General features: G+C 59.2%; 2 protein-coding genes across 3 annotated transcripts; both read left to right on the top strand.

Annotated features, from left to right (window-relative positions):
- Nucleotides 1-8,898: 8,898 nt before the first annotated feature.
- Nucleotides 8,899-12,976, top strand: CTSE (cathepsin E; the record flags this gene model as incomplete). The annotated part of the gene is made up of 9 exons (XM_084301699.1): nt 8,899-8,933; nt 9,322-9,478; nt 10,206-10,323; nt 11,228-11,346; nt 11,439-11,638; nt 11,872-11,994; nt 12,092-12,233; nt 12,602-12,700; nt 12,812-12,976. The coding sequence occupies exons 2-9, from the start codon at nt 9,410-9,412 to the stop codon at nt 12,974-12,976; spliced, it is 1,035 nt and encodes a 344-aa protein (XP_084157825.1). The 5' UTR covers nt 8,899-8,933; nt 9,322-9,409.
- A 3,661-nt stretch (nt 12,977-16,637) lies between these two features.
- On the top strand, nt 16,638-20,236 carry RAB7B (RAB7B, member RAS oncogene family). Of its 2 annotated transcripts, none has more exons than XM_084302083.1 (6): nt 16,638-16,770; nt 17,882-17,943; nt 18,346-18,472; nt 18,620-18,778; nt 18,864-18,989; nt 19,489-20,236. In XM_084302083.1, exons 1-6 carry the CDS (start codon nt 16,759-16,761, stop codon nt 19,567-19,569), a joined length of 567 nt encoding a protein of 188 aa, XP_084158209.1. In that variant the 5' UTR covers nt 16,638-16,758; the 3' UTR covers nt 19,570-20,236. The 2 variants fall into 2 exon arrangements, with proteins under 2 accessions (XP_084158209.1, XP_084158208.1); XM_084302082.1 differs by having other exon boundaries at nt 18,563-18,778.
- Nucleotides 20,237-23,166: the final 2,930 nt, after the last annotated feature.

Below are 23,166 nucleotides of genomic sequence, written 5' to 3'. Positions count from 1 at the left end.
GCTGTTGGTTTTGCTGGAAGCTGGGTGCTTAACCCGGAAAGTATCACTGGGTGTCTTGTCTTTGTGGGCTCGCTGCTGCATGTGCTGCATGCTTCGGGGGATGGACAGAGCCCTAACAGCCCCAGAGCAGCCTTCACCTCCCTTGTGTGCCATAAAGCCTCCTGCTGCCCAGCCCAGGCATCCTGGGGATGCTGAATCAGCGCAGCTTTTGGGACAGACTTGAGCTCGGGGGGCTTGGCAGATGCCAGAAAAGCAGCTTGAGCACTGCAGGAGGCAATGCAGCTGCCTGGGAGCTCCCTGCCCATCTCCCATCCTCAGGGCTTTGCTGGGGGAGCAGCCGACACAGCTTCCCCACGCCCTGCATGCGTCCCCAGGGCTGCAGCACACACAGCTGCTGCATTGCACAGACCCCTGCAGCATTGCACCCAGGTGCAAGCACCCCAAATGCAGCACGGACACTGCTGAGGAGTTGCTCAGAGGAGCCCTGGCCCTTTTCCAGCTCGCCCAGGCAGATCCTGCCTCCCTCCCATCAGGTTCACCCTTCCTGTATCACCAGCCACTGTGTGGGGCTGCTCTGTGCTGTTAAAAAGCTGCTGCATCTCATTAAAGAGCTGCTCTCAAATCACTGCTGCTGCTTTTTTGTCTTGTGCAGCCAGGATCAGAGTGCCAAAACCACCCAGGGCTCGGGGACAGCCTCAGAGCACACCAGCAGTGCTGGGAGCAGAAAGGGGCAGCTGGGAACAGCCACAGCCTTATGGCCCCAGCCCCTCTCCCTGCTTGCTGTTGGTCCCCCGGAAAAATTTTGTTTAAAAGCAAAACCTCAGTGAGGCTGCACAGAGCATCCCCACGCTCTGGGGCTCAGCAGCACTGCTGGGGGATGTACAGGTGCCCCGAGGGCAGGGTACCAAATTCCCTGCAAGAAAGATGCATCACTCCCTCCATCATCACAGGCTGAATCTACAAAAATAAGGAATTAAGAGTAAGCTATAGTGCAAAAACTTTCAGATTTCAAAGTCATAAAGCATTTGAATCATTTTTTCCAGCAGCTCCCCCAGCTGGCTTTGGCCTCACCCGTAACTCCACAAACAGAGGGGATTTAAATCCCCCAGGAACCCCCAGCCCAGCCAGCTCTGCTGATGCTCATGGCTTTCAGCTGGGAGAGGCGACAGCTGAACCTCCCCAGACCCAGCTCCAAGGGATGGGGGCTCCGAGAGGTTTTCAGCATGGAAGGAAAATGGGGTGCAGCGGAGGGGGAGGGATCGGTGCTTGGGCAGGAAGGGTGAAGCCGGTGAAGGAAGTGTATTTAGAGGATTTTATGACAGCAATCAGCAAAGGAAGCATGATTCAAAGGAGATGCTAGTCAGTTCAGGTGGATGTTTTGGAAATGACTGCGTCTTCCTCCCTGAACAACATCCCATGGGGGAGCGGGAATTCATTTGCTTTCAGGAGATGAGAAATCCGGCCTTCAAGTACAAGTGCAGAGCACGTCTCGGTCTGGGGAGGGAACATTTCCCTGCAGCAGGGTGTGGGGCAGCCCCGCACCGCCCCACATCCGCAGCCCCGGGGGGCGGTGGTGCCGACAGTACAGCACCACGCAAATCTCTTGGTGGGCTGCAGCATCTCAGGGGATAAAAACCAGTAGGCTTCAGCCCATGCCAGGTCTGATCAGGGAAGGGAAATCCCTGGCTGCTTGGCTGCCGGGGGTTGCAGGTACCAAGGGGCAGTGGCAGTGGGACCCCGATGGCACCTCCACAGCCCCCAGGGGGTGTCCTAGGAGTCACAGCTTCACCTCTGTGTACTCGATGGATTTGGAGGCAACAGGGCTGGAGCAGGCCCAGAAATCCACTTTCTTCTTCTTTGGGTCCACGTTGACGTAATCTGCGCCCGGCTTCATGTTCTCGTAGTCCCTGACGGAGCCCGGCCCGTGACCCTTCCCCGGGAAGAGCAGGGACGTGTAATTGAGGTTTTCTGGCGACCGAGGGCCCTGAGGAAGCAGCCACAAGCCCTGGGTCAGGCACCGACCCCCCTGAGGTGCCTTAGCCCTGTCTGTGCCCCAACACCCCCTGTCCATGGGGACATCCCTCTGAGCACTGCACGAGGCAGGTGACAGCCACCACGTTGGTGCCATCGGTTATTTCAACGCATTCACCCTCATTTTGCTGCTCGGGGGGTCTCTAGCAGGGCCAGGAGCCCCTGGACATGGTGTGAGGCACCCTCCCTGCTGCGGTTGTGGTTGTTTTGGGCTAAAATGCCCTGGCGGTGGCAGGGGGCTGGGTACCTGCGGGCCGGAGGGGCTGCTCTCCGACTCCTCCGAGGTCTCCGAGGACGTCTCGCTGCTCCCGTCCGAACAGGGCACGTCACCACCTCCACGGTTAGTGGAGGTTCAAGGGGAGAAAAAGCAATTAGACAACAGCAGGTGAGAGGCAAAAAAGCTTCCTTCCTGCCCCCTCTGGGCTTCCTGCAGTCAGCGGGGGCACTCGCCCAGTCCCCAGCCCACAGCTGGCTCCCACCGCTGCCCTGCGGTGCCACCAGCGAGACCAGGGGTCCCTGGGGAATGATGCAGGGAAAACCCAGAGGCAGCAGGAGATACCCCAAACTCTGAGCAGCTGCTGTGCCTGCCCCATGCTCCTGGCTCCATCCTCCGCACCAGCACGCCAAGGTGCCGGGCTGGGCAGCTCAGGATGGACACGATGCGCCCCCCTGCCACCCCGCAGCCCCCCTCACCTGCGTAGGCCGGTCGTTGTGCCCCTTCCCCTCCAGCTGAAGAGGTCGACGGCTGCTGGGGCTGTGCTGCAGGATGGCTGCTCGCCTCCTTGCTGCAGGAGCGGCTGTCTGCGGTGAGGGGATGCTCAGCTCCATGCTCCAGACCTGTGTCTGCTGCATCCCCCCCGTCCTCGGTCCCCTTTTGGGTGTTTTCTCTCTCCAGTTCTCTCCCCGTCCCCTCCCCTGCTCCCAAAGCCAGGGCTGCCCTGGAGCAAAGCCAGCGCGCCGGGAGCCCTGGCACGGCTGTAATTATTATTTTGTATTGGCGTGGGCAAATATCAATCAATTCAATTACTGCGCTGATGGAGTGCTTCCCCTGGTCTCCTGCGATGGAAGACTGGAGTTAAATTGCTGCATCAAGGACTCTCCCCACACAAGGTCAAAATGGGTTTGACCCACGGGGCCAGGCAGAGCGCACATTATGCATAATGTGGGCAGCATTTCTGTGAGAAAGGTTTTCCTGCTGGAACTCGTAGCTCCATCTGGACTAGGAGTTTGCAAATTGATTCTGATGCTGTTTTCCCACCACATAACTAACCAGAGCAATAAAAGAAAATGTTTTCGGAATGGCGTGGCGTTCTGGGCTGTACAAGCCAGGCACGGTTTCTCAGCCCTGCCTTAACTTGGTTCAGCCCCATACCAGTGCCAAAGCCGGGCACGGGGTCTGGTGGGAGTGAGAGCAAGAACCAGAACCAGGACACCAACCTGGCCATGGTTTAGAAACAGGGGGTGTCAAGGCTTTGGGCAAATCCCTTTCACTCTCTGGGCTGAAGGATTGCAAGGAGAAAAGAGGGACACAAGGGGTAAAGGCAACAAGGCAGTAAGTTACCTATTTTCCTGCTGAGCATGATGTAAAGGAGCAGTAAGAGCAGAGCGTATAGGACCAGGGCTACAGCCGATGTGACAGCAGGCACCCACCTGAATGGGAGAAAAATATTTTGCCTAAATGAAAGGAATATCTGAATTATTTTAAATCTGTCAGGAACAGTTTGGCTGACATGGCTTCAAAACGTGCTTTAGACCATGGTTTGCTGGTACAGTTTTTGGGTTTGCTTTTTTTTTTTTTTTTTTTTTTTTTCTTTAAGGAGAATGTGCCCAAAAAGCTGGGGCTTCATTTTCAGAAATGACCAGTGGTCCTTGCACTTCATTTTTGGGTGCCCACCTTGAGAAGGGGTTTTGAAAACCCATCTCGCGGAGGGACGCACGGTGCTTTCCGCAGACCCAAAGCTGCAAACATGGCTTCCACCACGCGCTCAACCAAAATCGCAAGCTGTCGCTGAGCCTCAGGGCTGCATTTCTGCCTGGCACAGCCCTGCAGAGAGCACCGAGCTGCCCCAGCAGAGGCAGGAACCAGGCACAGCATCGCCAGCCCCATGGCCGAAGCATCCCTGTGCACATGGCCACTCCTGTGCACACAGACCAGACCCAGGCTAGGGCTGAGAATTTAGCAGAAAGGTGCCCTGTAGCAGCACTTATCCTCCAATTCTAGAGTATTTACCTTGCTGCAGGGCTGAAAAAGGCTGCATTTGTCTCAGTACTCACCACTCACAATTGGCCATCCCCGCTGCGAGGCGTCCCGGCCGTCAGTGCAGCGCCCGAGGTTCCTGTGGGACAGAGAGGGGCAGGTGGGCCGTGGGTCCGGGTGGGTGCTGAGACACCAAATCCAGGCCTTGCAATCCACATCACCCCACGGAGCTCCACGTTGCTCCCCACCAGCTGAGATCAGAGTCGCTGTTTGAAATCAGGGGTCTGACGCCGCAGAGCGCTCACATAAAATAAATGTGCCAGGGTTCCCGCTGCACAAGTATGCTACTGTGTGTGTGATTCCTCCTCATTTTATTTTTTTTATCCACCAAAATATTTGATGACTATAATGTAAAAAAATAAATAAAAACCATGTGCCACTATGGAAAAAAATAATCGAAAGAAGGCGCGAGTTTGGTGCTGGCTCTTGCAGCAGATTAGCCTTAGTGATAGGATTGACAGACTGATAGATCGATTGCTCAAGCAAAGGCACTGTCCACCCTACAGACCAGATTCTGCTTTCCTTTAAGACATATTTCTAAGAGTAATGCATCAGAAACTTTTCTGAAAGCCTCACCAGCCCCCTGTGAAATTCCACTTACCAACCACTTTGGCAACCGCCAAGCTAGAAGTCCATTTCTTGCTGGATTTTTCCCCCTCCCTTATTGAACTGATCTGTCCTCAAATATCCTCCTCGAGCAGCTATCATTTTTGAGTGGCTCATTTCCTACTGTGGTGCAGGAGATGCTGCAGCAGCAGATAACAATCTGAAAAGCGAGCTGTTCAAAAGGAAATTGCAAAACAGGACCCAAATCCAAATACCAGTCGCAGGCAGCGTCTTTGCTGCGATGGGGTACAGTGAGATGGAGGAGATTACACACACACATGTGCACTGAAATACCTAGTTTGAAGATAACAGCTAGTGAGCCACTGGCAGCACATGTACTTTTTTGGTGTATCAGGTGGCTGTGAGCCTCCCTCCTGCCAGCCCCCGGGATTTTAACCCTATCTTAATTAAGATGCCCTATTGCAATCAAAGCTCTTAGAGCGCTCGTACTCGGCTGATGACTGAGTAGTGAATTCAAGACATCTAAGCTCAACCTAAAGGTAAGATGAACTCATGGGAATGCCTCAGATGACTTCAAACCCATTGAAGATGGGCCTTGGTGCCTGGGTTTAACACTGAAGCTTGGGCAGGTAGCGCTGGGGCACCACCACACTGAGCCCAGCCCCGCGAGCTCTTCGCTTCCCCCAGCACCACCTGCAGGAGCCCGGGGCACCCAATGCCCGTCGGTGTTTTACCTCGAGAAAAGCCATCCTCACCTTCGTTCTCCACAGCCCTGGATGGAGCAGACCTCAGGGACGTTTTGGGAGCATTTTTGGCCAGGATCTCCCAGCCGCCGGCAGCGCCGTGCAGAAGCTCTCACTGGCTCAGGCGCCGGATGCGGTCTTGCTTTACCCCTAATGGTGACTGCAGAAAGGAGCCCACACTGGGTTCCATGACGCTTTCCACATGTGATCAGGCTCATTTAAATATTTTGGGGTGTTTCTCTGCTGTTGGGCAGCCCCCTCTGCCCCCGGACTGGGGATGCTGCAGCCCCTGAGCTGGTGATGCCCTGGTCCCCAGAGGGACTCAGCCCCCAGCTGTGCAGCTGGCACAAAAAGCTCTCTGTGTGCTCCCACCTCGCAGCCTTCTATGGGGCAAAACATTTTAAATCAGAGGGGATACAGGGCCCAACGCCTGCTGTGGTTTTGTGCCTGCTGGGGTGTGAAAAGGGGAATGGAGGAAGGGATTTGCTGGAGGAAAAGAGGAACTGAAGGTAAGGGCTGTGCATTTCTGGCAGCACCAACGCAAGGAGCCAACGTTGGTCTGTAAGGAGATGGCAGGAGGGGATGGAGGGTGGCTCCAGAAATATCTGTGAGCCCCCTGACTTTCTACAAACAAGGACATGGAGGATGAGATGGGCTCTCAGGAATCACCGGGTGCCCTGGGCTGCCTGGCACCATTGGGATTCACCCCACCAGCCATTGGGCTGCTGCTCCATCCACAGATGCTGCTGCCGTGGGTAAATACTTAACTGAAGTTTGCTTGTTTTTATTTTTTTTTAGAGAGTCTGCTATTACAGCGTTTCACCCTTTCAAGTGCTCTTTGATACACAGGCAGATAAACAGGTAGAAGATGTATTTGATAATCAGAGAAAAAAGGCTTTTCAGCAAATGATGTTTGGGTGAGATTTGAATCAGTCGCAGCTAATAGTGGAAGCGGCTAAGCTAAAGGAAATATAAAAAAAGAACGCAGATAACCTATTTTTAGACTAAGAGCAGTTTTCTTAAAATGAGTAAAATGCCATGCGCTGAGCTGATGGGAATCATGTTTTCCACCTAAGGCACACAGATTATTTGTGACCTCTCTGAAGGCGAGCACGTAAAGCTGGATGGGCTACAGGGCTTTTTGTGAGAGCCTCTGCCACTGTAGGACTATAGGGCCAGATATTTCTCATGAGACCAGGGGTGCTCCCGTAGCCAGCAGCTACATTTCGTTCCATTTCTACCAAATACAAGCTCTTGCTCTGCTGTTTTTCTGCCAACACGATCCAGAGGTCCCAGCCTCATCCCTCATCCCATGGGAGCACCCATGGACTCCCAGTCCATGGGGACAGCTGGGCAGAGAAAGCGCTGGAAGCACGTACGAAGCCAGGCCTTTTTGCCCACAAATATGGCAGAGTCTTTCTCTGACTTCCAAAAGAAAGAAAAAAATAATACATTATCTTCAATTTGAAATAGATCTTTTAACATGAAGAGCATGGCTTTAAAAGAGCTAAATAAAAGTAGAAATATCTGGGTTTAACTTCAAACATTTCTAACCAAAAGGTTTGGCCTCTTTATTTCTTTCATTTTCGTATTTTAATACTGAATCTACTGTCCTGAGTTTGCAGATTATTTTGATCCAGCTGGGGATCTTTTCCAGTAAATAAACTATTTCACTTGAAGTATTCAGCGTGTCTGTACTACAGCTCCTACCCACACTTATCTTGGAAACCCGATGACCCTTCGGGCTAGATTTTATTGCGGGATTTTCACTTTATAAGCCGTGTCTGTAGCAATCAAATTGCTGCTGTCTCGCCTCAGCTGCAGATGGCTTTCAGCTGATCTGGCATTTGGTACAATTGTTTTCCTTTTGGGAAGGTTTTTTAATCCCCTTTTATGAATATATTATTAGCCGAAGGGAGGCCAGTGCTTTAAACTGTACCTCGAGCGTGAAAGGGAAAATAACTTTGTGTGGAAGCTACTTGGTACAAACACTGCAACAGCGAGTCTGGGTGTAGGGACACAGGAAATTTGCTCGTGACTTGGAAATCCAGCCTGGTGCAAGGGAAAACAGCCCCATTGCCCATGGACTCTGCCCCCGCATGCTTCTAAGGGGATGTTTTAAGCACAAGCTCCCTGCGAGGCCTCGGGGTGGAGGAGCCCAACTGCGGCTCTGGGATACCCACAGCAGGAGCAGGGTGAGACCCCAGGAAGGGGAGACAGCGATTCAGCTCTTTTGTTTGTTTGTTTTTTTTACCCCATTAGACATCGTGCTGGGCATTTCAGGTGGCCACACCAGGCAGATAGACCCCCCAGTGCCAGTCACTTTCCCAGGGCAAGGACATCAATGAAATAAGGTGGACTAACCAGGATGAATGGAAAACTGATTAAGGGCAGGAGCAGTGTTAATTGCACGAACACTACTCACTGAGTAAGGCACCTCTCCTTGCGGCATCCATCATCATTATTGCCGTGCCACAAACCTCCCCGAGGAGCACAAAGCATCATTGGCAGTCTCCAGCCGCCTGCTGGGGAGATTGCGGCACCAAGAAAGTCCTCGCCTCCCCCACTCGCCTCCCTGGTATCTGAAGGCTCTGTTTGTTCATTAGCCTTCTTTATTTGCATCCGCAGAGGCTTAATGAGACGGCTCTGCAGTGTTAAACAGAAAGCAGCCACGGAGGAGGAGCCCATTAGGGGCGGTCAGGCAACATGTAACTGTCTCTAACAGAGCAGCTCCTTCCAAGGGCCGTGCTTTGGTGACACCGACTCTGTGTGAACAGCAAAGGCACAGATTCCTGAGCAGTTCATCAAGGCTAATTAGCTCTTTGCCTTTTAAGGCTAGTTCAGCAGGGGTGCCACCAGCACATCCCTTTCCTGTAGCCCTTGGGCAGGGTTCCTGCACCACCGCTGGTCCCGATGCAGCTCCAATCCTCACCCAGGTGGGGATTTGGGATGGGGAGGAAAAACCTCTCGTTTTCCCCGTGGGGTCCCAGCGGGGTTCCCTCCATCCCCCTTGGCCGCCCCATCACCCGGGGTGTCCTGCAGCCCCGTGGGCCGCCACCAGCCCCTCGCCCTCCAAAACAAACTGGCGCCCAGCACGCTCCCTCTGCCTTGACCGGAACGTGCCCAGTGATTCATTTCTAAAGCAAAAGCCCGGTGTTGACATTGAGAGGGGTGTTATCGCTGATACCGCGGGGCGAGGGTGTACCTGTTGGTATAAGAGCCACGCCGCTGTGCAGCCCGCACCCGCAGAGCCCCACCGAGGCCAGCGCCGCCGCCATGAAGCGCCTCTTCTTCCTCGCCGCGCTCTGCCTCGCCCTGGGCAGTGGCTTGAAGAGGTAAGGGGGGACCCCAGGGCACTGGGGTGCTCACAGAGGGGCTTCAACACCATCAATGAGCGGGGCAAGGGCTCACAGGTAGGGCTGATCCATCCTCCTTCAGGCACCAGGAGCTCTTTGGGGGCACCTCCATCGCTGAGGTGACCCCCAGGAGGGCTGCAGGGGGTGGGCAGGGTTGGGGGGCAGCACGAGGAGCCAGAGCAGCAAATGTCAGCGTGAATTAACCACACTCTGCTCCCCCTCTGCCACGGGGGAAGCAGCTGGGGACCTGCGTCCTGATGGCACTGGGATGCTCGGGGTGGATTTGGGGGCTGCAAGGCATCAGCAGCCCGCAGCCAGCCCCATACCCAAAGGGACATCCCCAGTGACGAGGACCTCGCTCCCCCAGGGTGACCCTGACGCGGCACCGCTCGCTGCGGAAGACGCTGCGGGACCGCGGGCAGCTCTCCCAGTTCTGGAAAGCCCACAAGCTCGACATGGTGCAGTACAGCGAGGACTGCTCTGCCTTCACGGCGGCCAGCGAGCCCCTCATCAACTACCTGGACGTAAGTGCGGTGCCGGTGGCGGCACCGAGGGCTGCCCCGCCAACACCCAAGGCACCTTGTGCTGCACGAAGCATCCCGACCACCCAAATTCTTCCTGTAAAGCCCACGCCTGTTATCAGAGCAAGCCTGGGGACTGCACCAGCGTGCCAGGGCTGGTGCCTGCCTGCTCCTGGTCGGGCCTTTGCTCCCGCAGCTGCGATACTGAGCACAGGCAAGGGAGCACATTCATCACAGCCAACCCACTCCCTGCCTGCTCTGTGTCCAAGGCTGGGGGGACCAGGTTCCCTCCCAGGTTAACACACGTGGCACACGTCTGAGAAGGCCTCACCATAGAGGACCCATGGGAAGGGGCACAGGGGGTCCCCCAGACTCTTCCCACTCCCCAGCAGAGCGAGGTTTCTGCCCCCAGAGCCCCGGCTGCTGTTTGCATCCCCATGGTGAGGGTCCCCTCAGGGCCTGGCCCTGCTGCCCGACCCCGCAGGAAGAGGCTCACGCCCACACCCGCTGTCCTGCCTTTGTTCTCGGCTTGCCTTGCAGTTCCTAAAATATTTGCCTCCCTTATTTCACCTGGCGTGATGCAGCTGTGGCAGATAAACGCTGCCCTGGTGCCAGCCATCCCACACATGAACCCAATCCGTGCTGTGCATGCATCCTGGCACAGCCCCCCTCTGCCAGGACCTCCTGCAGCACCGACAGCCGCCTTCAGTCTCTGCTCTGCCTTTGCTAGATGGAGTACTTCGGGCAGATTTCCATCGGGACCCCTCCCCAGAACTTCACGGTGGTTTTCGACACAGGCTCCTCCAACCTCTGGGTGCCGTCCATCTACTGCACCAGCAAAGCCTGCAGTGAGTAGGGGCTCCCCAAAACAGCCAGTGGTGGTGGGACCCTGGGTGTCCCCTCCAGGTTGGCCACGGTGTCCGGCCAGCACCAAGGGCACAGGGACCACCACCGGGGCCACCTCCCTGCCCAGCCTGAAGCCCCCAGCTGGGCTGAGCCCCCCCGGGCTCTCTCGGATAAAAGAGGTGCTGCATTTGTGTTTGGTTTGGAGCTGCAGCCGGAGGGGAGAGGCAGCAGGGACAGGAGCAGCGTGGGTTTGTTTGCTCGCCAGCGCAGGCGGCGATCACACCACCAGGACCCGGTACCATCAGCCCGCGGGAGATATCGGCCGTGCTCTTTAGGCCTTTCTTGTGGGAGAGCCTTTAAGCAAACAAGGCGAGATTATAGCGCATAATGCAGGCGGTCAGCAAGGAGCTGGCTGCAGGAACAAGGCGGGCACAGAGGCCACGGCACGGCTCCGGGCTGGCTGCCCGGGGGTCGGGCGGGTGACAAGCACCACGCTTGTTCGGGCTGCCAGCGAGGAGCTGAGCCCAGCTGGGGTGCACGGCATGGGGCATGTCCCGGAGCCGGCCCTTCTCCGTGCCCTGCTCCCAGCACAGCCCAACGGGGGTCAGGGAAAAAAAAGCCAGGAACAGCAGTGCCCGCGGTGATGGGCTGGGAGAATCGCTGCTGCCTGTGGGGTGGGAACGGGAGTGGTGATCATTGGGTCTCACAACAACATCGCACGAGTTAATCCTTGGCAAACCTCCCCCCATTCGGGCAGCTTGCCCTTATCCCTCCCCAAAACAACCCCAGCACGTCCATGTTCCTCATGAGCCGCTCTCTCCTGCGGCAGCCCCCAAGGAGCAGGCGTTGGGGTTTGCCCCAGGGCCGTGGCACGGTGCTGCTGCTCACGGCCCCGTCCTTCCCCAGCCGAGCACACCAGGTTCCAGCCGTCGCGCTCCAGCACATACCAGCCCGTGGGCATCCCCTTCTCCATCCAGTACGGGACCGGCAGCTTGACGGGGGTCATCGGGTCTGACCAAGTCACCGTGAGTCACGCTCGGTTTCTCCCGCTCCGGGTAATTTGCCCGGGACTCCCCTGGGGCCGGGGAGCCGGCAGCGAGCCTCGTCCTTCCCGCAGGTGGAGGGCCTGACCGTGACGAACCAGCAGTTCGCAGAGAGCGTCAGCGAGCCGGGCAAAACCTTCCTGGACGCCGAATTCGATGGGATCCTGGGGCTGGCCTACCCGGCCCTGGCCGTGGATGGGGTCACCCCCGTCTTCGACAACATGATGGCCCAAAACCTGGTGGAGCTGCCCATGTTCTCGGTCTACATGAGCTCGTAAGGGCACGGCGCTGCTGCGGGGCATGGCTGTGGCTCGAGGGGCTGATAAGGACGTTACACTGAGCTAGCAAGGAGGGTTTCTTAAGCATGCTGCAGAGCTCAAACCTTACAGGAGCAAAGCTAATGCCCCTGAGCATTTGTGGGAAGCAAGCGGGCATAAATCCATCAGTATAAAATGCGATGTGGAAAGTGAAAGGGAAGAAATCCCTCACGTCCCCTCCTGCCCCCAGGAACCCGGACTCCTCCCTGGGCGGAGAGCTGCTCTTCGGGGGCTTTGATCCCTCTCGCTTCACGGGGACCTTGAACTGGGTGCCGGTCACACAGCAGGGCTACTGGCAGATCCAGCTGGACAAGTGAGTGGGGCCGGGGGCCAGGAGGGCTTGGACAGGCTGCTGGGGCAGGGCACGGGTCCTGCACGGAGCTCCTCACCCCTCCTGCCTCCTGCTGCAGCGTGCAGGTGGGTGGCACCGTGGCGTTCTGCAAGGACAGCTGCCAGGCCATCGTGGACACCGGGACGTCGCTCCTCACTGGCCCTACCAAGGACATAAAGGAGCTGCAGAAATACATCGGAGCCATGCCTGTGGATGGAGAGGTGAGGGCGAGGGGGGGTCGGGCAGGGGGAAAAGCCCAGGGGATGGCTGTCCCTCTGCGAGAGACCCCCGCTGAGGAGCATCCATGGGTGAAATAGTTCAAGGGACCCCTGGGAGGTGGCGCTGCTCATGCGGGGCCGTGGGGCTGGGACAGCCCCGAGGAGGTGCCAGCAGTTCCCGCAGAGCTCCCAGCGCTCGCTGCTGCTGCTGCCAAGAGCAATGTGTTCCCCACGATAACATCAGGGTACCGGCTGCTGGGGAGGGGACATGTGATGCTGCCGGCTTCCAGCGCCAGCAGCTCGCTGTGGCGGGGCTCGGGGGCAGTGTCTGTCCCTGCTGTGGGGTCAGAGCCGCCCCCGCCACTTGGCAGTACGCCGTGGAGTGCAGCAACCTGAACGTGATGCCCGACGTGACCTTCACCATCAACGGGCTCCCCTACACGCTCACCTCCCAAGCCTACACCCTCATGGTACGTCCCCAGGCCCACCCCCAGCTCCCACCAGATCAGAAATCCCCATTCCTGCCCCAAATTGGGTGGGCTCGGGGCCGGCCTCAGCTCTGCAGCTTCTCCTCCCCGCAGGAGACCAGCGACGGCATGGCCTTCTGCACCAGTGGCTTCCAGGGCATGGACGTCGCCCCTCCTGCCGGCCCCCTCTGGGTTTTGGGCGACGTTTTCATCCGACAGTTTTACTCCGTCTTCGACCGTGGCAATAACCGGGTGGGCTTGGCGCCCGCCGCCCCTTAGGGCCGCGTGTCCCTTGGGGTGGGAGCAAAGCGGAGCCACCACCGGGCGGCGGCCACGGCCACGGCCTCGGGCCAGGCAGGGAGCACGCACCGGGGGCCCTGGGGGCATGGAGACACCCCAGGGCCTCGGCTGCAGGGCACTCAAAGGTACGGTCCGTGCCAGGGAGCGGTTTGATGGCGAGTATAAAGACGTCCTGAGCAGCTCTGCGAAATCTGCTTGCGGATTCTCCTTTTTTTAAACACGGGTCAATAAATGCTTGAATGAAACAAACCCCACTGTTCTCGAGGTGCAAGTCGTGCAGCAGCAATCCTGCAGGCCCCAGCCAGCGGTGCTGGTGCCAGCCCCATGCACAGGGGTGCTGAGCCCCCCCAGCCCCTGCCCTCCTCCCTGGAGCGCTGCAGGCTCAGGGCACCGGCTGCTGAGGGATCCTTGGTGGTGCAGGAGGTGCTGCTGTCCCTCCACAAGCCTTTGATCTGGAAGACCCACCTTTGTGGTCTGTAGCTGGGAGTTCTGCAGGGGCAGAAGTGGGAAATTTGCCCAGGCAGAGCAGAAAGCCCCCGGAGGTGGCCCTGTACAGCCCATGGCTGCGGGCAGGGCAGGGGCTGGGGGAGTAGCCGGATGGGTGCAGAGAGTTCACAGAGAAAATGCCTGGCTTCAGCAGGCTGAGACCCATGCCAATGAACAAGGAGATAATTATAAGCCTGAAGAGACCCTGGGGCTCTTTCTGTGCCGCAGAACTCCCTGAACAACAGGTGATTTCCACTGAATTTTCCTTCGGTCCCCCGGGGTGCTCGCAAAGGCACATGGTTTGCGAGCGCAGAAGCAAGAGCAGGCAGAAAAACTGCTGGGTCCATGCAGCTGGCAGCATGGGCTGGGGGCTGCAGGGGGCTGTGGGGGGCTGCTGGGGGCTATAGGGGCTGCTGGGGGCTATAGGGGCTGCTGGGGGCTATAGGGGCTGCTCCCTCCCAGGGAGTCACCGCGGTGCATGTGACTTGCTGATGGTGCAAGAGCCGTGGTGGATGCGTGAGCCACGATGGCTCATGCATGATGCATCCCGAGGCACGCATGGAAGGCAGTGAGAAAGGGAAGCGAGGCGAGGCGAGGGGTTATTTTTATCCACGCCTTCACTCTAAGTTTTCCTCGCAGAGGCAGAGGCTGAGCTCAGAGCGGGGCCGAGGCGCCCGGGGTCCCCCTGCAGCGCTCCCGGAGCAGAGCTCGGGGCTGGCTCTGAAAGTGCTGCAAAACTCAGGCCCGGCTGTAAACATTGTGGCTGAGGCTTGTCGTTAAAGGAAATACCTGCCTTGCTCAGAACCATTGATTGTGCCACTGACCAGCGCACGGTTTCTGTAACCGTTTCCTGTATTGACTTCACCTTTAGCTGTGCTTTAAGCAGGTGCTGTGCAGATAAGGTGCAGGGGCAGCTGGACAAAGGTCTCCTCTCCTCCTGCAGGTCCCAACAGCTTTAACTCTTGGCACACCGAGCTGTGCCGAGCACCAGCGGACACCTGCCCGTCGGCACAGCCGTAGGCAGCGGGGGAGCCTCCGTGTCCCCCAGCACCACGAGGGACTGCCCCGTGTCCCCAGATGTTGGCTGGAAGGTGGCCCAGGCAGGGCTCCATCAGGAGGACCTGGTGCCATTTGCTCTTGGGATCCCAGAGGATCCCACGTCTTCTCGGTGGGTTTTGGGGAGGGCAGATGAGGGAGGTGGACACGGGTCCTCCCCAGCCGCACACACAGCTGATGCTCAGGGGATGTTGCCCCAGCAAAGACTGATTGTGCTGGTAGGGAGCACCCGGGCTGTCCCTGGAGAGCAGGGGTGGCTGCACAGCCCCCAGTGAACAGCTCAGTCACTTGGGTGCCTCTTGTTTCTTCCCCTTCCCTCACTCTCGCCACACTCTGCTGGCAGCAGCAGATGACCTGTCCTCTCCTTGCCCACACGCGCCCTTTGAACACAGCAGTCCCCGGCCCGTGCCTCATCGTTTCCTAGCTGCAAGCCCTTCCTCCTCGTCACAGGGCACACAAACCACGCTTTTCCCTCAGAATTGCTGACCGTGGGTGAAGCAAGCAGGAAAGGGCTGCAGCTGGGGCTGCAGGAGCCCCCGAGCAGCCGGGGAAGCTGCTGGGGTGTTCGCCACCGCCTCTGCTCCGGGGCCTGCTGCGCTCCGGGGAGCGGTGGCGAGAGCAGGAGCTGGGGAAAATCCCTTTTTAATGGGAAACCAAACAAAAGCTGGAGCCACCGAGTCTGTGCTGGGCCCCCCAATCGGTTTTGCCCCTCCTGCCCAAAAGCAGAAGTGGAGGGGGCATTGGCTGGGGCCACAAACCCATCGCCAGCAGCACAGAGGGCTCGGATCATCCAAAGGGGGAGCGTCCCCCATCCTGGGCTGGGTGGGCACGTGGCGAGGGGAGCACGGGGGGATCTGGGGTAAGGCTGCTGCAGGTCCTGCTACTAGGGAAAAGGTGAAGCAGCACAATGAGACTGAAAACGGGGATTAGGAGAAGGTGGGAGAGAGCTGCTCCAGGGGAACATCAGGCTTTAATCCACCAGCGGTGAGAAGTGCCCACAGGCTGGCTCAGCTGCTTCTCCCAGCTCCTCCTCGCTCCTCTCCGTGCCTACCCCACGGGGGAAAAGCAGAGTTTCTGGCCAGACAGGTCCCAGAATTACACCTGGGGAGGAGGAGGAAGACTTGTCCTGCTGAGCACAGCGATCTTCTCGTAGATCCCATAAGGGACATCTGCAGCACCCGCAGCTAGAGGGGACAGCGGGTTGGGGGCTGTCCCCTGACGGAGACCCTGCGAGGCTGTGCGTGGGAAGCTCCTGCCCTGCTGAGCATGAATCACTGCAGAGCCCCGACCAGGAGACACCTCCCGAATTTGCCCCAACCGCATGAGACAGCCAGCAAACAGAGCCAAAACATGAGGTCAGGCGGCAGAAATGCAGGAGCCGGTGGCTGCTGTTCGTGGTGAGGGAGCCAGGAGGGTTCATGCAGCAGGGTGGAGGAGCCCTGAATCCTGTTGCACACTTGGCAAATGCTCGGGACCTGCCCTTGCACGCCTGCATCCCTCCCGGCAGCCGAGCAGGGCACAGTGGGGTTTCTCATGGTGTCCCCGTAAGACACGTCCCATGCTGCCACCAGCATGGTGCTCGTGGGGAGATGTCACAGTGCTCGCAGAGATGCTTGGATGCTCCCTCAGTGGCAGCTCTGACTGAGCAAGGAGCCCCAAAATTTTGTCTGTGACTTGCATACATGTCCTGGTCCAGGGGCTGACACCAGTTTGGGTCCCTGCTGCTGTCCCTTTTTTTTGGGGTGTGCGTGGGGTGGCAGCAGCACCCATGGGCGCTGGCTGAGAGCCCCCAAGCACCCAGCAGGCTGCAGGGGCACAGCACAGTGAGCAGGGCTGCAACCCCTCCTGCTCCAAACCCTGCCCCTCTCCCACCCCCACCCACCCCAGCCCCTCCGCACAGCCCAGCTCCTGCTCTCGGCGGTGTTCGAGCAAAGTCTATGCTGGCTCCCGTGCCGGGGGCGATGCTGCAGGGAGCTGCTCACCCAGCAGAAGGACCAAGAGCTGGCTGCAGCAGCCAACACCGTGCCCGCCCCGCAGCTCCCGGGCGGCTCCCGGCCCCTTGGTGCTGATGTCACGGCGCGGGGGCCCGTAGCCGCCTTCCAGCAGGCAGGAGGAACCAGCTCCGGGGCTGCCGCTGCTTCCTGGATCCTCTCCTTTCGCCTCTTCCCAGCCTGGGTGGTGGGGAGCAGAGCCCAGCACCTTGGCCATCAGAGCGGGAGATGCCCCGGCAGGTGGGTGCGTGGCCCCGACGCCCCCCCAGGAGCGATGCGTTGGGCCGAGAGCCAGGATGGGAGAGCCCAGCCCTTGGGAAGGCAGGCTAAAAACGGGAGGGTTGTGCATGCCGGGGATCAGCGAGGAATGAGGATGAGGTGCTGGAAAGTGGGTGGGAGAGCGGGGGTCCGGCTGGGTGATGTTTCCCCCCCCGGGGGGGGCAATGTGCCGTCCGCACCCTGTGCGTGGGGAGCAGCACAGAGCCCGACAGCACATCGGGGAAAAATGCAGGGATTTGGCTGCCGGTGGGTGAGCGGCTCCAGCTGCTTCCCGGCAGGGCAGGGCCTGGTGCCGCTGTGCAGATGGGGCTGTGGGGGGCTGCAGTGGGCATTGCCCCCTCCGGGGAGGGGGTGCTGGGGGGCTGAGGGGGGCGCAGGAGCTGGTGTGCATGGAGCCATGCTCCCCACTCGGGTGGAAATGTGCAGAAATCAAAAGCAAAGCCCCAGCGCCTGGTTTGGGCCCTTCCCGTGGATGCTGAGGGAGCAGCAAAGGGCACAAACCCCTGGCGTGGGCTTTGCCTTGGGCAGCGTTTGTTAGCCAGGACCCTCGCTGTGGACCCTTATCCCCCCCCTCCAGGCTCCTCAGCAGCCGGACCCCCAGGGCAGGCAGGGGGTCTCTTGGGGTGCTCCTGAAATGCTTGGGGCACCCACCCGAAGGATTTATGGACACAGTTTCCCTTAATAATTCTCCCCAGGACTGCTTCCCCCCAGTTTGTCAGGTTTCTGGGGAGGGGCTGCCCTTCAGAGGGAGGCAGCAGAGCCGGGGAAGTTTCCCAGGGCAGCTTCCCATGGAAATGAGCTCGTGCCGTGCCGCAGCGTGTCCGGGCGTGCTGCAGCTCCCGGGGAGCCAGTCCCCGGCTGGAGACGTGGACCAGGCTGGCACCGGGGGGGAGTTCTGTGCCCAGAACTGCTGGGGCCATGAGCACAGCCCCCTGACGTGGTTTGGGTCGCACAGGGAGGTGCTGGGGGGTGCAGGGACCAGAGGCTGCTCCCAAACCTCACTGGGGCTCGCCGGGTTCCCATCCCCGCAGCCCCTCGGGGCTGCTCCACGGTGACCGCTCTCGTCCCGCAGGGCCCGTCCATGGATGCCAGCAAGAAGGTGGATCTGAAGATAATTATCATAGGAGCTCTGGGGTAAGGAGCTGGCCCCTGGGGCTGCTGAGTCCCTCTGTGCTTTTAAATGATGTAAAATCCTCCTGAACTCCACGTGTCCGGCCCCACGCTGCCCAGAGGCCAGCGGGACCTGCAGGATCCTAACCCTAACCCTCAGCCCTTGGGCTACAGGGAGCTGAAAGCCTCGGGAAGGGACAGAGAGAAGCAGAGGGGGCTCAACATACGTGGACCCCCCCCCCTACTCACCCTGCATCTGGCAGTGCCCAGGGTCCCATCCCTTTGTGGCAGGTGCTGGGAGGAAGCCCCCTGCATGCCCCAGCCCGGGATCCCCTGGGTGCACAGCCCCCATGCTGGTAGCCACCAACTCCTCGAGCCTGGCTTCAGCATGCAAAACCTTCACCCGTGTCCCTTCTGTCCCCCCAGCGTGGGCAAAACCTCCCTGCTGCACCAGTACGTGCACAAGACCTTCTATGAGGACTACCGCACCACGCTGGGCGCCAGCATCCTGACCAAGGTGATCGCGGTGGACAACACCCCCCTGAAAATGCAGGTGAGGTGCCCTGCCGCCCTGGTAGCCCTGCCTGTACCTCCCAGGGTCCCCCGATGCCCACTGGTGTACCCATGCCCTTCTCTGCCCCAGATCTGGGACACGGGGGGACAGGAGCGATTCCGGTCCATGGTGTCGACCTTCTACAAGGGCTCTGATGGCTGCGTCCTGGCCTTCGACGTGACGGACAGGGAGTCCTTTGAGTCCCTGGACAACTGGAGAGCTGACTTCCTGGAGAAGGTGATCCCGAGGGACCACGACTTCCCCATGGTCGTGCTGGGGAATAAAATAGACCTCTGCGACCGGCAGGTAAGGTGGAGAGGAGAGCACAGCGCGAGGAGGGGGACACCGCAGTGCCCCCATCATGGCTCTGACGTGGCTCCATCCTTCCCAGGTATCCAAGGAGCTTGCCTCAGCCTGGTGCAAGGAAAAAGACATCCCTTATTTCGAGGTCAGCGCCAAGAACAACATCAACATCGCACAAGCTTTCGAGACCCTCGCCAAGCAAGCCTTAACCACGGTGAGCATCGCCCCACTCCACTGGGGGTGCGCGTCCTGCAGGGATGTGGGTGGCAGCAGGGCCCAGCCGGCCAAACAGCTCCAACCGACCCTCACAGCCCATCCTCTAACGCAGAGATCTATTTATAAGGTGTAGGATAGCCCCAGGATCACAAATGCATTGGGGGCGATTTTCTAAAATAGATGTAAAGCCGCTCCGAAAGGAGCAAAGGTTGTGGGTTGTCAGGACAGAGCGGGGCGTGCAGTGCCGCACAGCATGCCAGCACTGTCCTCTAGCGGCCGTCCCACGGGGACCTTCGTGTCCCCACGCCAGACGGGGCGGGTGGCCTCACTGCTGGCTGTTTGGGGTGGCCCTGCCCTGGGTCTGAGCCTTCAGCACCAAGCGGAACAAACCTGCGCTGCCCGCTCCTTCGGTCCCGTTACCCCACCTGTGCTCGGGGTGACCCCAAGCCAGCTCCACTCATCCCTTCTCTCCTCTTTTTTTTTTTTTTCTTTCCCAGTATAAAGGGATTTTTGAGAGTTATTTAACCGACTCCATCAAACTCACTCCTGATGACAAGCCCAAGGCGAGATGCTGCTGAGCCCTGCAGCGGAGCTGTGCTCCGAGGTCTCCTGCGCCCGCACGCATGGCTGAGCCCCCCGCACACTGTGGGGAGCAGTGACTGTGGATGGAGCCTGCCTGGGGGGGGGCCATGCCCCCTGAGCACACCAGCCATCCGCGGGGCTCTGCAGGACAGGGCACGGGACACTTCCAGTGTGCCCCAGGTCCTGCTGCCAGCCACGTCTCCAGAGCTTCTGTCCCAGGTCTGCGGCCGCTGAGTCGAGGTGGCCCCTGGAGACCTCCGTCCCCTGCCACCCGCGGCCGCCTGGCACCCGAGCAGGAGGTCCCCTTGCGGTGACGGTGCTGGGAGCTGGGGGGGTGCTCCTGGGACGTTACTGAGAGCATCACCTCTGCCATGGGGGGACCATAGCTCTCCCTGTGTGCAGCCCCCGCATCCTGCTCACGGTGTGCACGGGGTGAGGAATGGGGCCGGTGGCCACGGCACAAGTCTGAGACCATCGGGTCCCCTCCCGGGGTCAGCCAGCGTGGCCGTTACCTTTCAGTGCCTCATTTCCCCTGGCTCACATGCACATATCCTCTTAAATACCTTCCTCCTCCCGCCTCACCGGTGAGGATCTTCTGTAAAGCATTTTGTAAGGCTTTTTGTATTTCCTTATTTATAAAAAAGAAAATAATAATAAATACTTTTGTATTTCTATACATGCGTTGCAAATTGGTCCTGTGTTCTGGCAGCACGAGGATGGGCTCTGGGTGCTCTGCCCCACTCTCGTGCTGCTCCAGGGGTCATCTCCTCCTTGCAGGGCCGGCAAGCTCTCAGGCTGCAAAGCGCTGCACCAGGAGCTGGGAGAAGGACAATTTGGGGGGCTGGATTTTTTTTTTTTTCCAGTGCAAATTTTGGGTAGAAGGTGGGAAGGTGCCTGGGGCTGCCTGTGCTGGGGCGGCTGTCAGCAGAGGGAGCCCGCAGGGAGCTGCACCCAGCACCCTCTTTGTGCAGCACCTTTGAGCAGCGGCACCAGGGCACAGCTGGGGCAGGGGCTGGCCAGGTGGCCACAGCCACCCCGTGCCACCTTCCCCATGCCACCTTCCCCAGCAGGGACCCTTCTTTGTGCCTCCTGGCTAGGGTGCCAGGGCCTCAGGCATCCTCCAGACCTGACCCTGGTGCCCTGCAGAGCTCCCCCAGGGCTGTGCCCAGCACCTCTCCCCTTGCACCAGCCCCCCCGGAGCTGTCCCCCACCCAGGGACCCCCGGCACCAGCCGTGCCACCCGCTGGTGACAGCACCCGCTGCGTGCAGGAGGCAGCTGGGCAAGGCAAAACCTGGGTGAGGGCTGGGTGTGGGGCGGCTGGGGGCACCGGGGGGCCCCGCTTCATGTGGAGGCTGTGCTGGTCTCCAGCAAGGCACGTAGAGGTGTTCCCATCCCCCCCACCCTTTACGCAATGCTCTCAGCCTGTTTATTCGGGCACCAAGCCGGGGAGAGGATTTGTCCCTTAATATTGGGAGGAGAGGGGCATTAACTGTTTCCTCCCTGAGCTCTGCACTCCTTTTCCCCTTTATGACCAAGGCAGGCAGACAAAGGCACTGTCCCACAGCTGCTGCCCCTCGGTTGGGTTCTGCAGTGTGCCCAGAGCCCCCCCAGTGATCATTTTTATCCCAGTGAGTGGTGACCTGGATGCCTGGTGCTGAGCAGATCAAACACAGTCACTTGCCCAAGGGCGAGCGGCTGCTGCTGCATGCCCCAGGCTGCCACGGGTGTTGTTGGAGCCAGGCTTGGCCTGGGGTCAGCCTGCACGCCGGGCTGTCCTATGGCCAGCAGTGTGTCCCAGCACCCAGTGCAGCAGGATCAGACCTCCTGCCATGCGTACAGCTCACCCCAGGTCCTTTGTTCAGGCCCCAGCTGTGGGCAATGGGCACCTTGCAGGTGAAGCTTGCGATGGATGGACACAATTCAGCGTGGTTTTGGACACGGAGAAGCAGGGAGAGCGGGGCCATTTCAGGAATGACGGGCTGAAACTGAGGGAGATGGAGAACAGCCTCCAAGCATTTGTGTGTGGTCCGTAGCTGCAGGAAACAATTCCCCGAGATGCACATCACCGTCCTCCCCGAGCCAGCCAGAGCCACCCGGACCTGGCCGCGGGGTCATTCCCAAGCTGTCTGCCGGGTGGTCGGGGCGAGCAGCTGCCTCCCAGCACCGGGGGCGGCTCAGGCACCTCGCAGATGTGCAGCACCACAACGGAGCTGCCCGTGGACACCCTGATCCTGTGCTGGCACTGCCCTGCATGGGTTGGGGTGTCCTGGGATGGTCAGGGTGCCCCAGGAGGGTCCGGGTGCCCCAGGAGGGGCAGGGTGCCCGGAGGGCTCCCTCCCTCCAGGAAGACCTGGAGACTACACGGGGTGGCACCGCGCCAGGCAGGATGCTGGCAGGAGCCACCAGAGGTGCTAAGCTGGTAACACTATCCCCTAGCCGAAAGGTGATAAAGGAGGGGGGGAGGCTGGTAACGTGTAGAATTAACAAGGTCAGCTCTAGATTTTTTTTTTATTTTTTTTTCTCAGGGTGAAAATCAAAGGGAAAAATATTTGCCTTGTGTGAGTCAGTGAGTTCCCGTGCAGTCAGTGGTACCAGCTCACCCCACCGGAGCGCCTTGCCCATGGAGGCAGTGGAGAAACCAAACCAACCCGAGGTCTCGCCCTTCATCCATTGCAGCCCCACATAGACTCAGCGTCTGAGATTTCCCAGCCCTGATGCTGGGCTCTGCGCGGTGTCCTGATGCCCACCCTCAGTCCCTGACTCGCGGTTGCAGTTTTTGCTGCAGCACCGCTGAGCTTTCCTGCCCCCAGCAGCTCTCCCACCAACGTGCTCTGAGCATGCGGAGAGCTCTGTGCCACCTTGTGCTTACCAGTCTGGCTGGGCTGCGGCTGGTCCTGGGTGCAGGGATCTGGCTGGAGCCTGTCCCTGTCCCTGTCCCTGTCCCTGTCCCTGTCCCTGTCCCTGTCCCTGTCCCTGTCCCTGTCCCAGCACGGCCCCGAGGCACCCAGGGGCAGGTGGCGGTGCCCACGGTGCTGGCCCAGATGCTGCGGGGAGCTCAGTTCTCCTACCAAACACATAGGAGTTAGAATAAAGGTGCAGGAATGTAGCTGAAAACCTTGCAAAGTTCATTAAAAAATTAACTTTTCCTGTTCCAAAAGAGAAGCCCGGAGCTCGGTTGAAAGCAGGCCCCAGTAGCGCAGCAGTTTCAGCCACTTGAAGATGTTTCAATTGGTTTTAAAAGCAAACATGGTTCAAAGTTACGAGCGACCTTTCAAGAGCTTCAGATACGAACAGTGAAGTGATGGCACCAGGCAGGGCCTTGCCTCTGCCCTCTCGTGCCGCTGGCAGCAGCCCCTGGAGCACGCCGGGCACCGGGACAGTGGCATTTGTTTCCCTGCACGGTGCTGCCCTCCCCACCACGGCCAGGGATGTGTAGTTAGCTCCTGCTTGAAACACACTCGGGTGCCATACCCCGGTCCTCTGCTCCGTCTTCCATCTACTCACAGCACGTATCGATGCTTCCCTTACAAACCCATTCCAGGGCACCCCCACAATGGGGTCACTCCCGCGGCCCAGCTGCAGCGAGTGTCCA

This window comes from Netta rufina, assembly GCF_964035555.1.
Source record: "Netta rufina genome assembly, chromosome: 26".
NCBI classification, from domain to species: domain Eukaryota; kingdom Metazoa; phylum Chordata; class Aves; order Anseriformes; family Anatidae; genus Netta; species Netta rufina.
Note: the sequence above shows the minus strand (reverse complement) of the source record. Positions and strands in the feature narration are given on the sequence as shown.

Coding starts and splice junctions, on each gene's coding strand:
- RAB7B (XM_084302082.1), top strand. Junction 17,944..18,345: donor ATTATCATAGGAGCTCTGGG/GTAAGGAGCTGG, acceptor CTGTCCCCCCAG/CGTGGGCAAAACCTCCCTGC. Junction 18,779..18,863: donor TAGACCTCTGCGACCGGCAG/GTAAGGTGGAGA, acceptor CATCCTTCCCAG/GTATCCAAGGAGCTTGCCTC.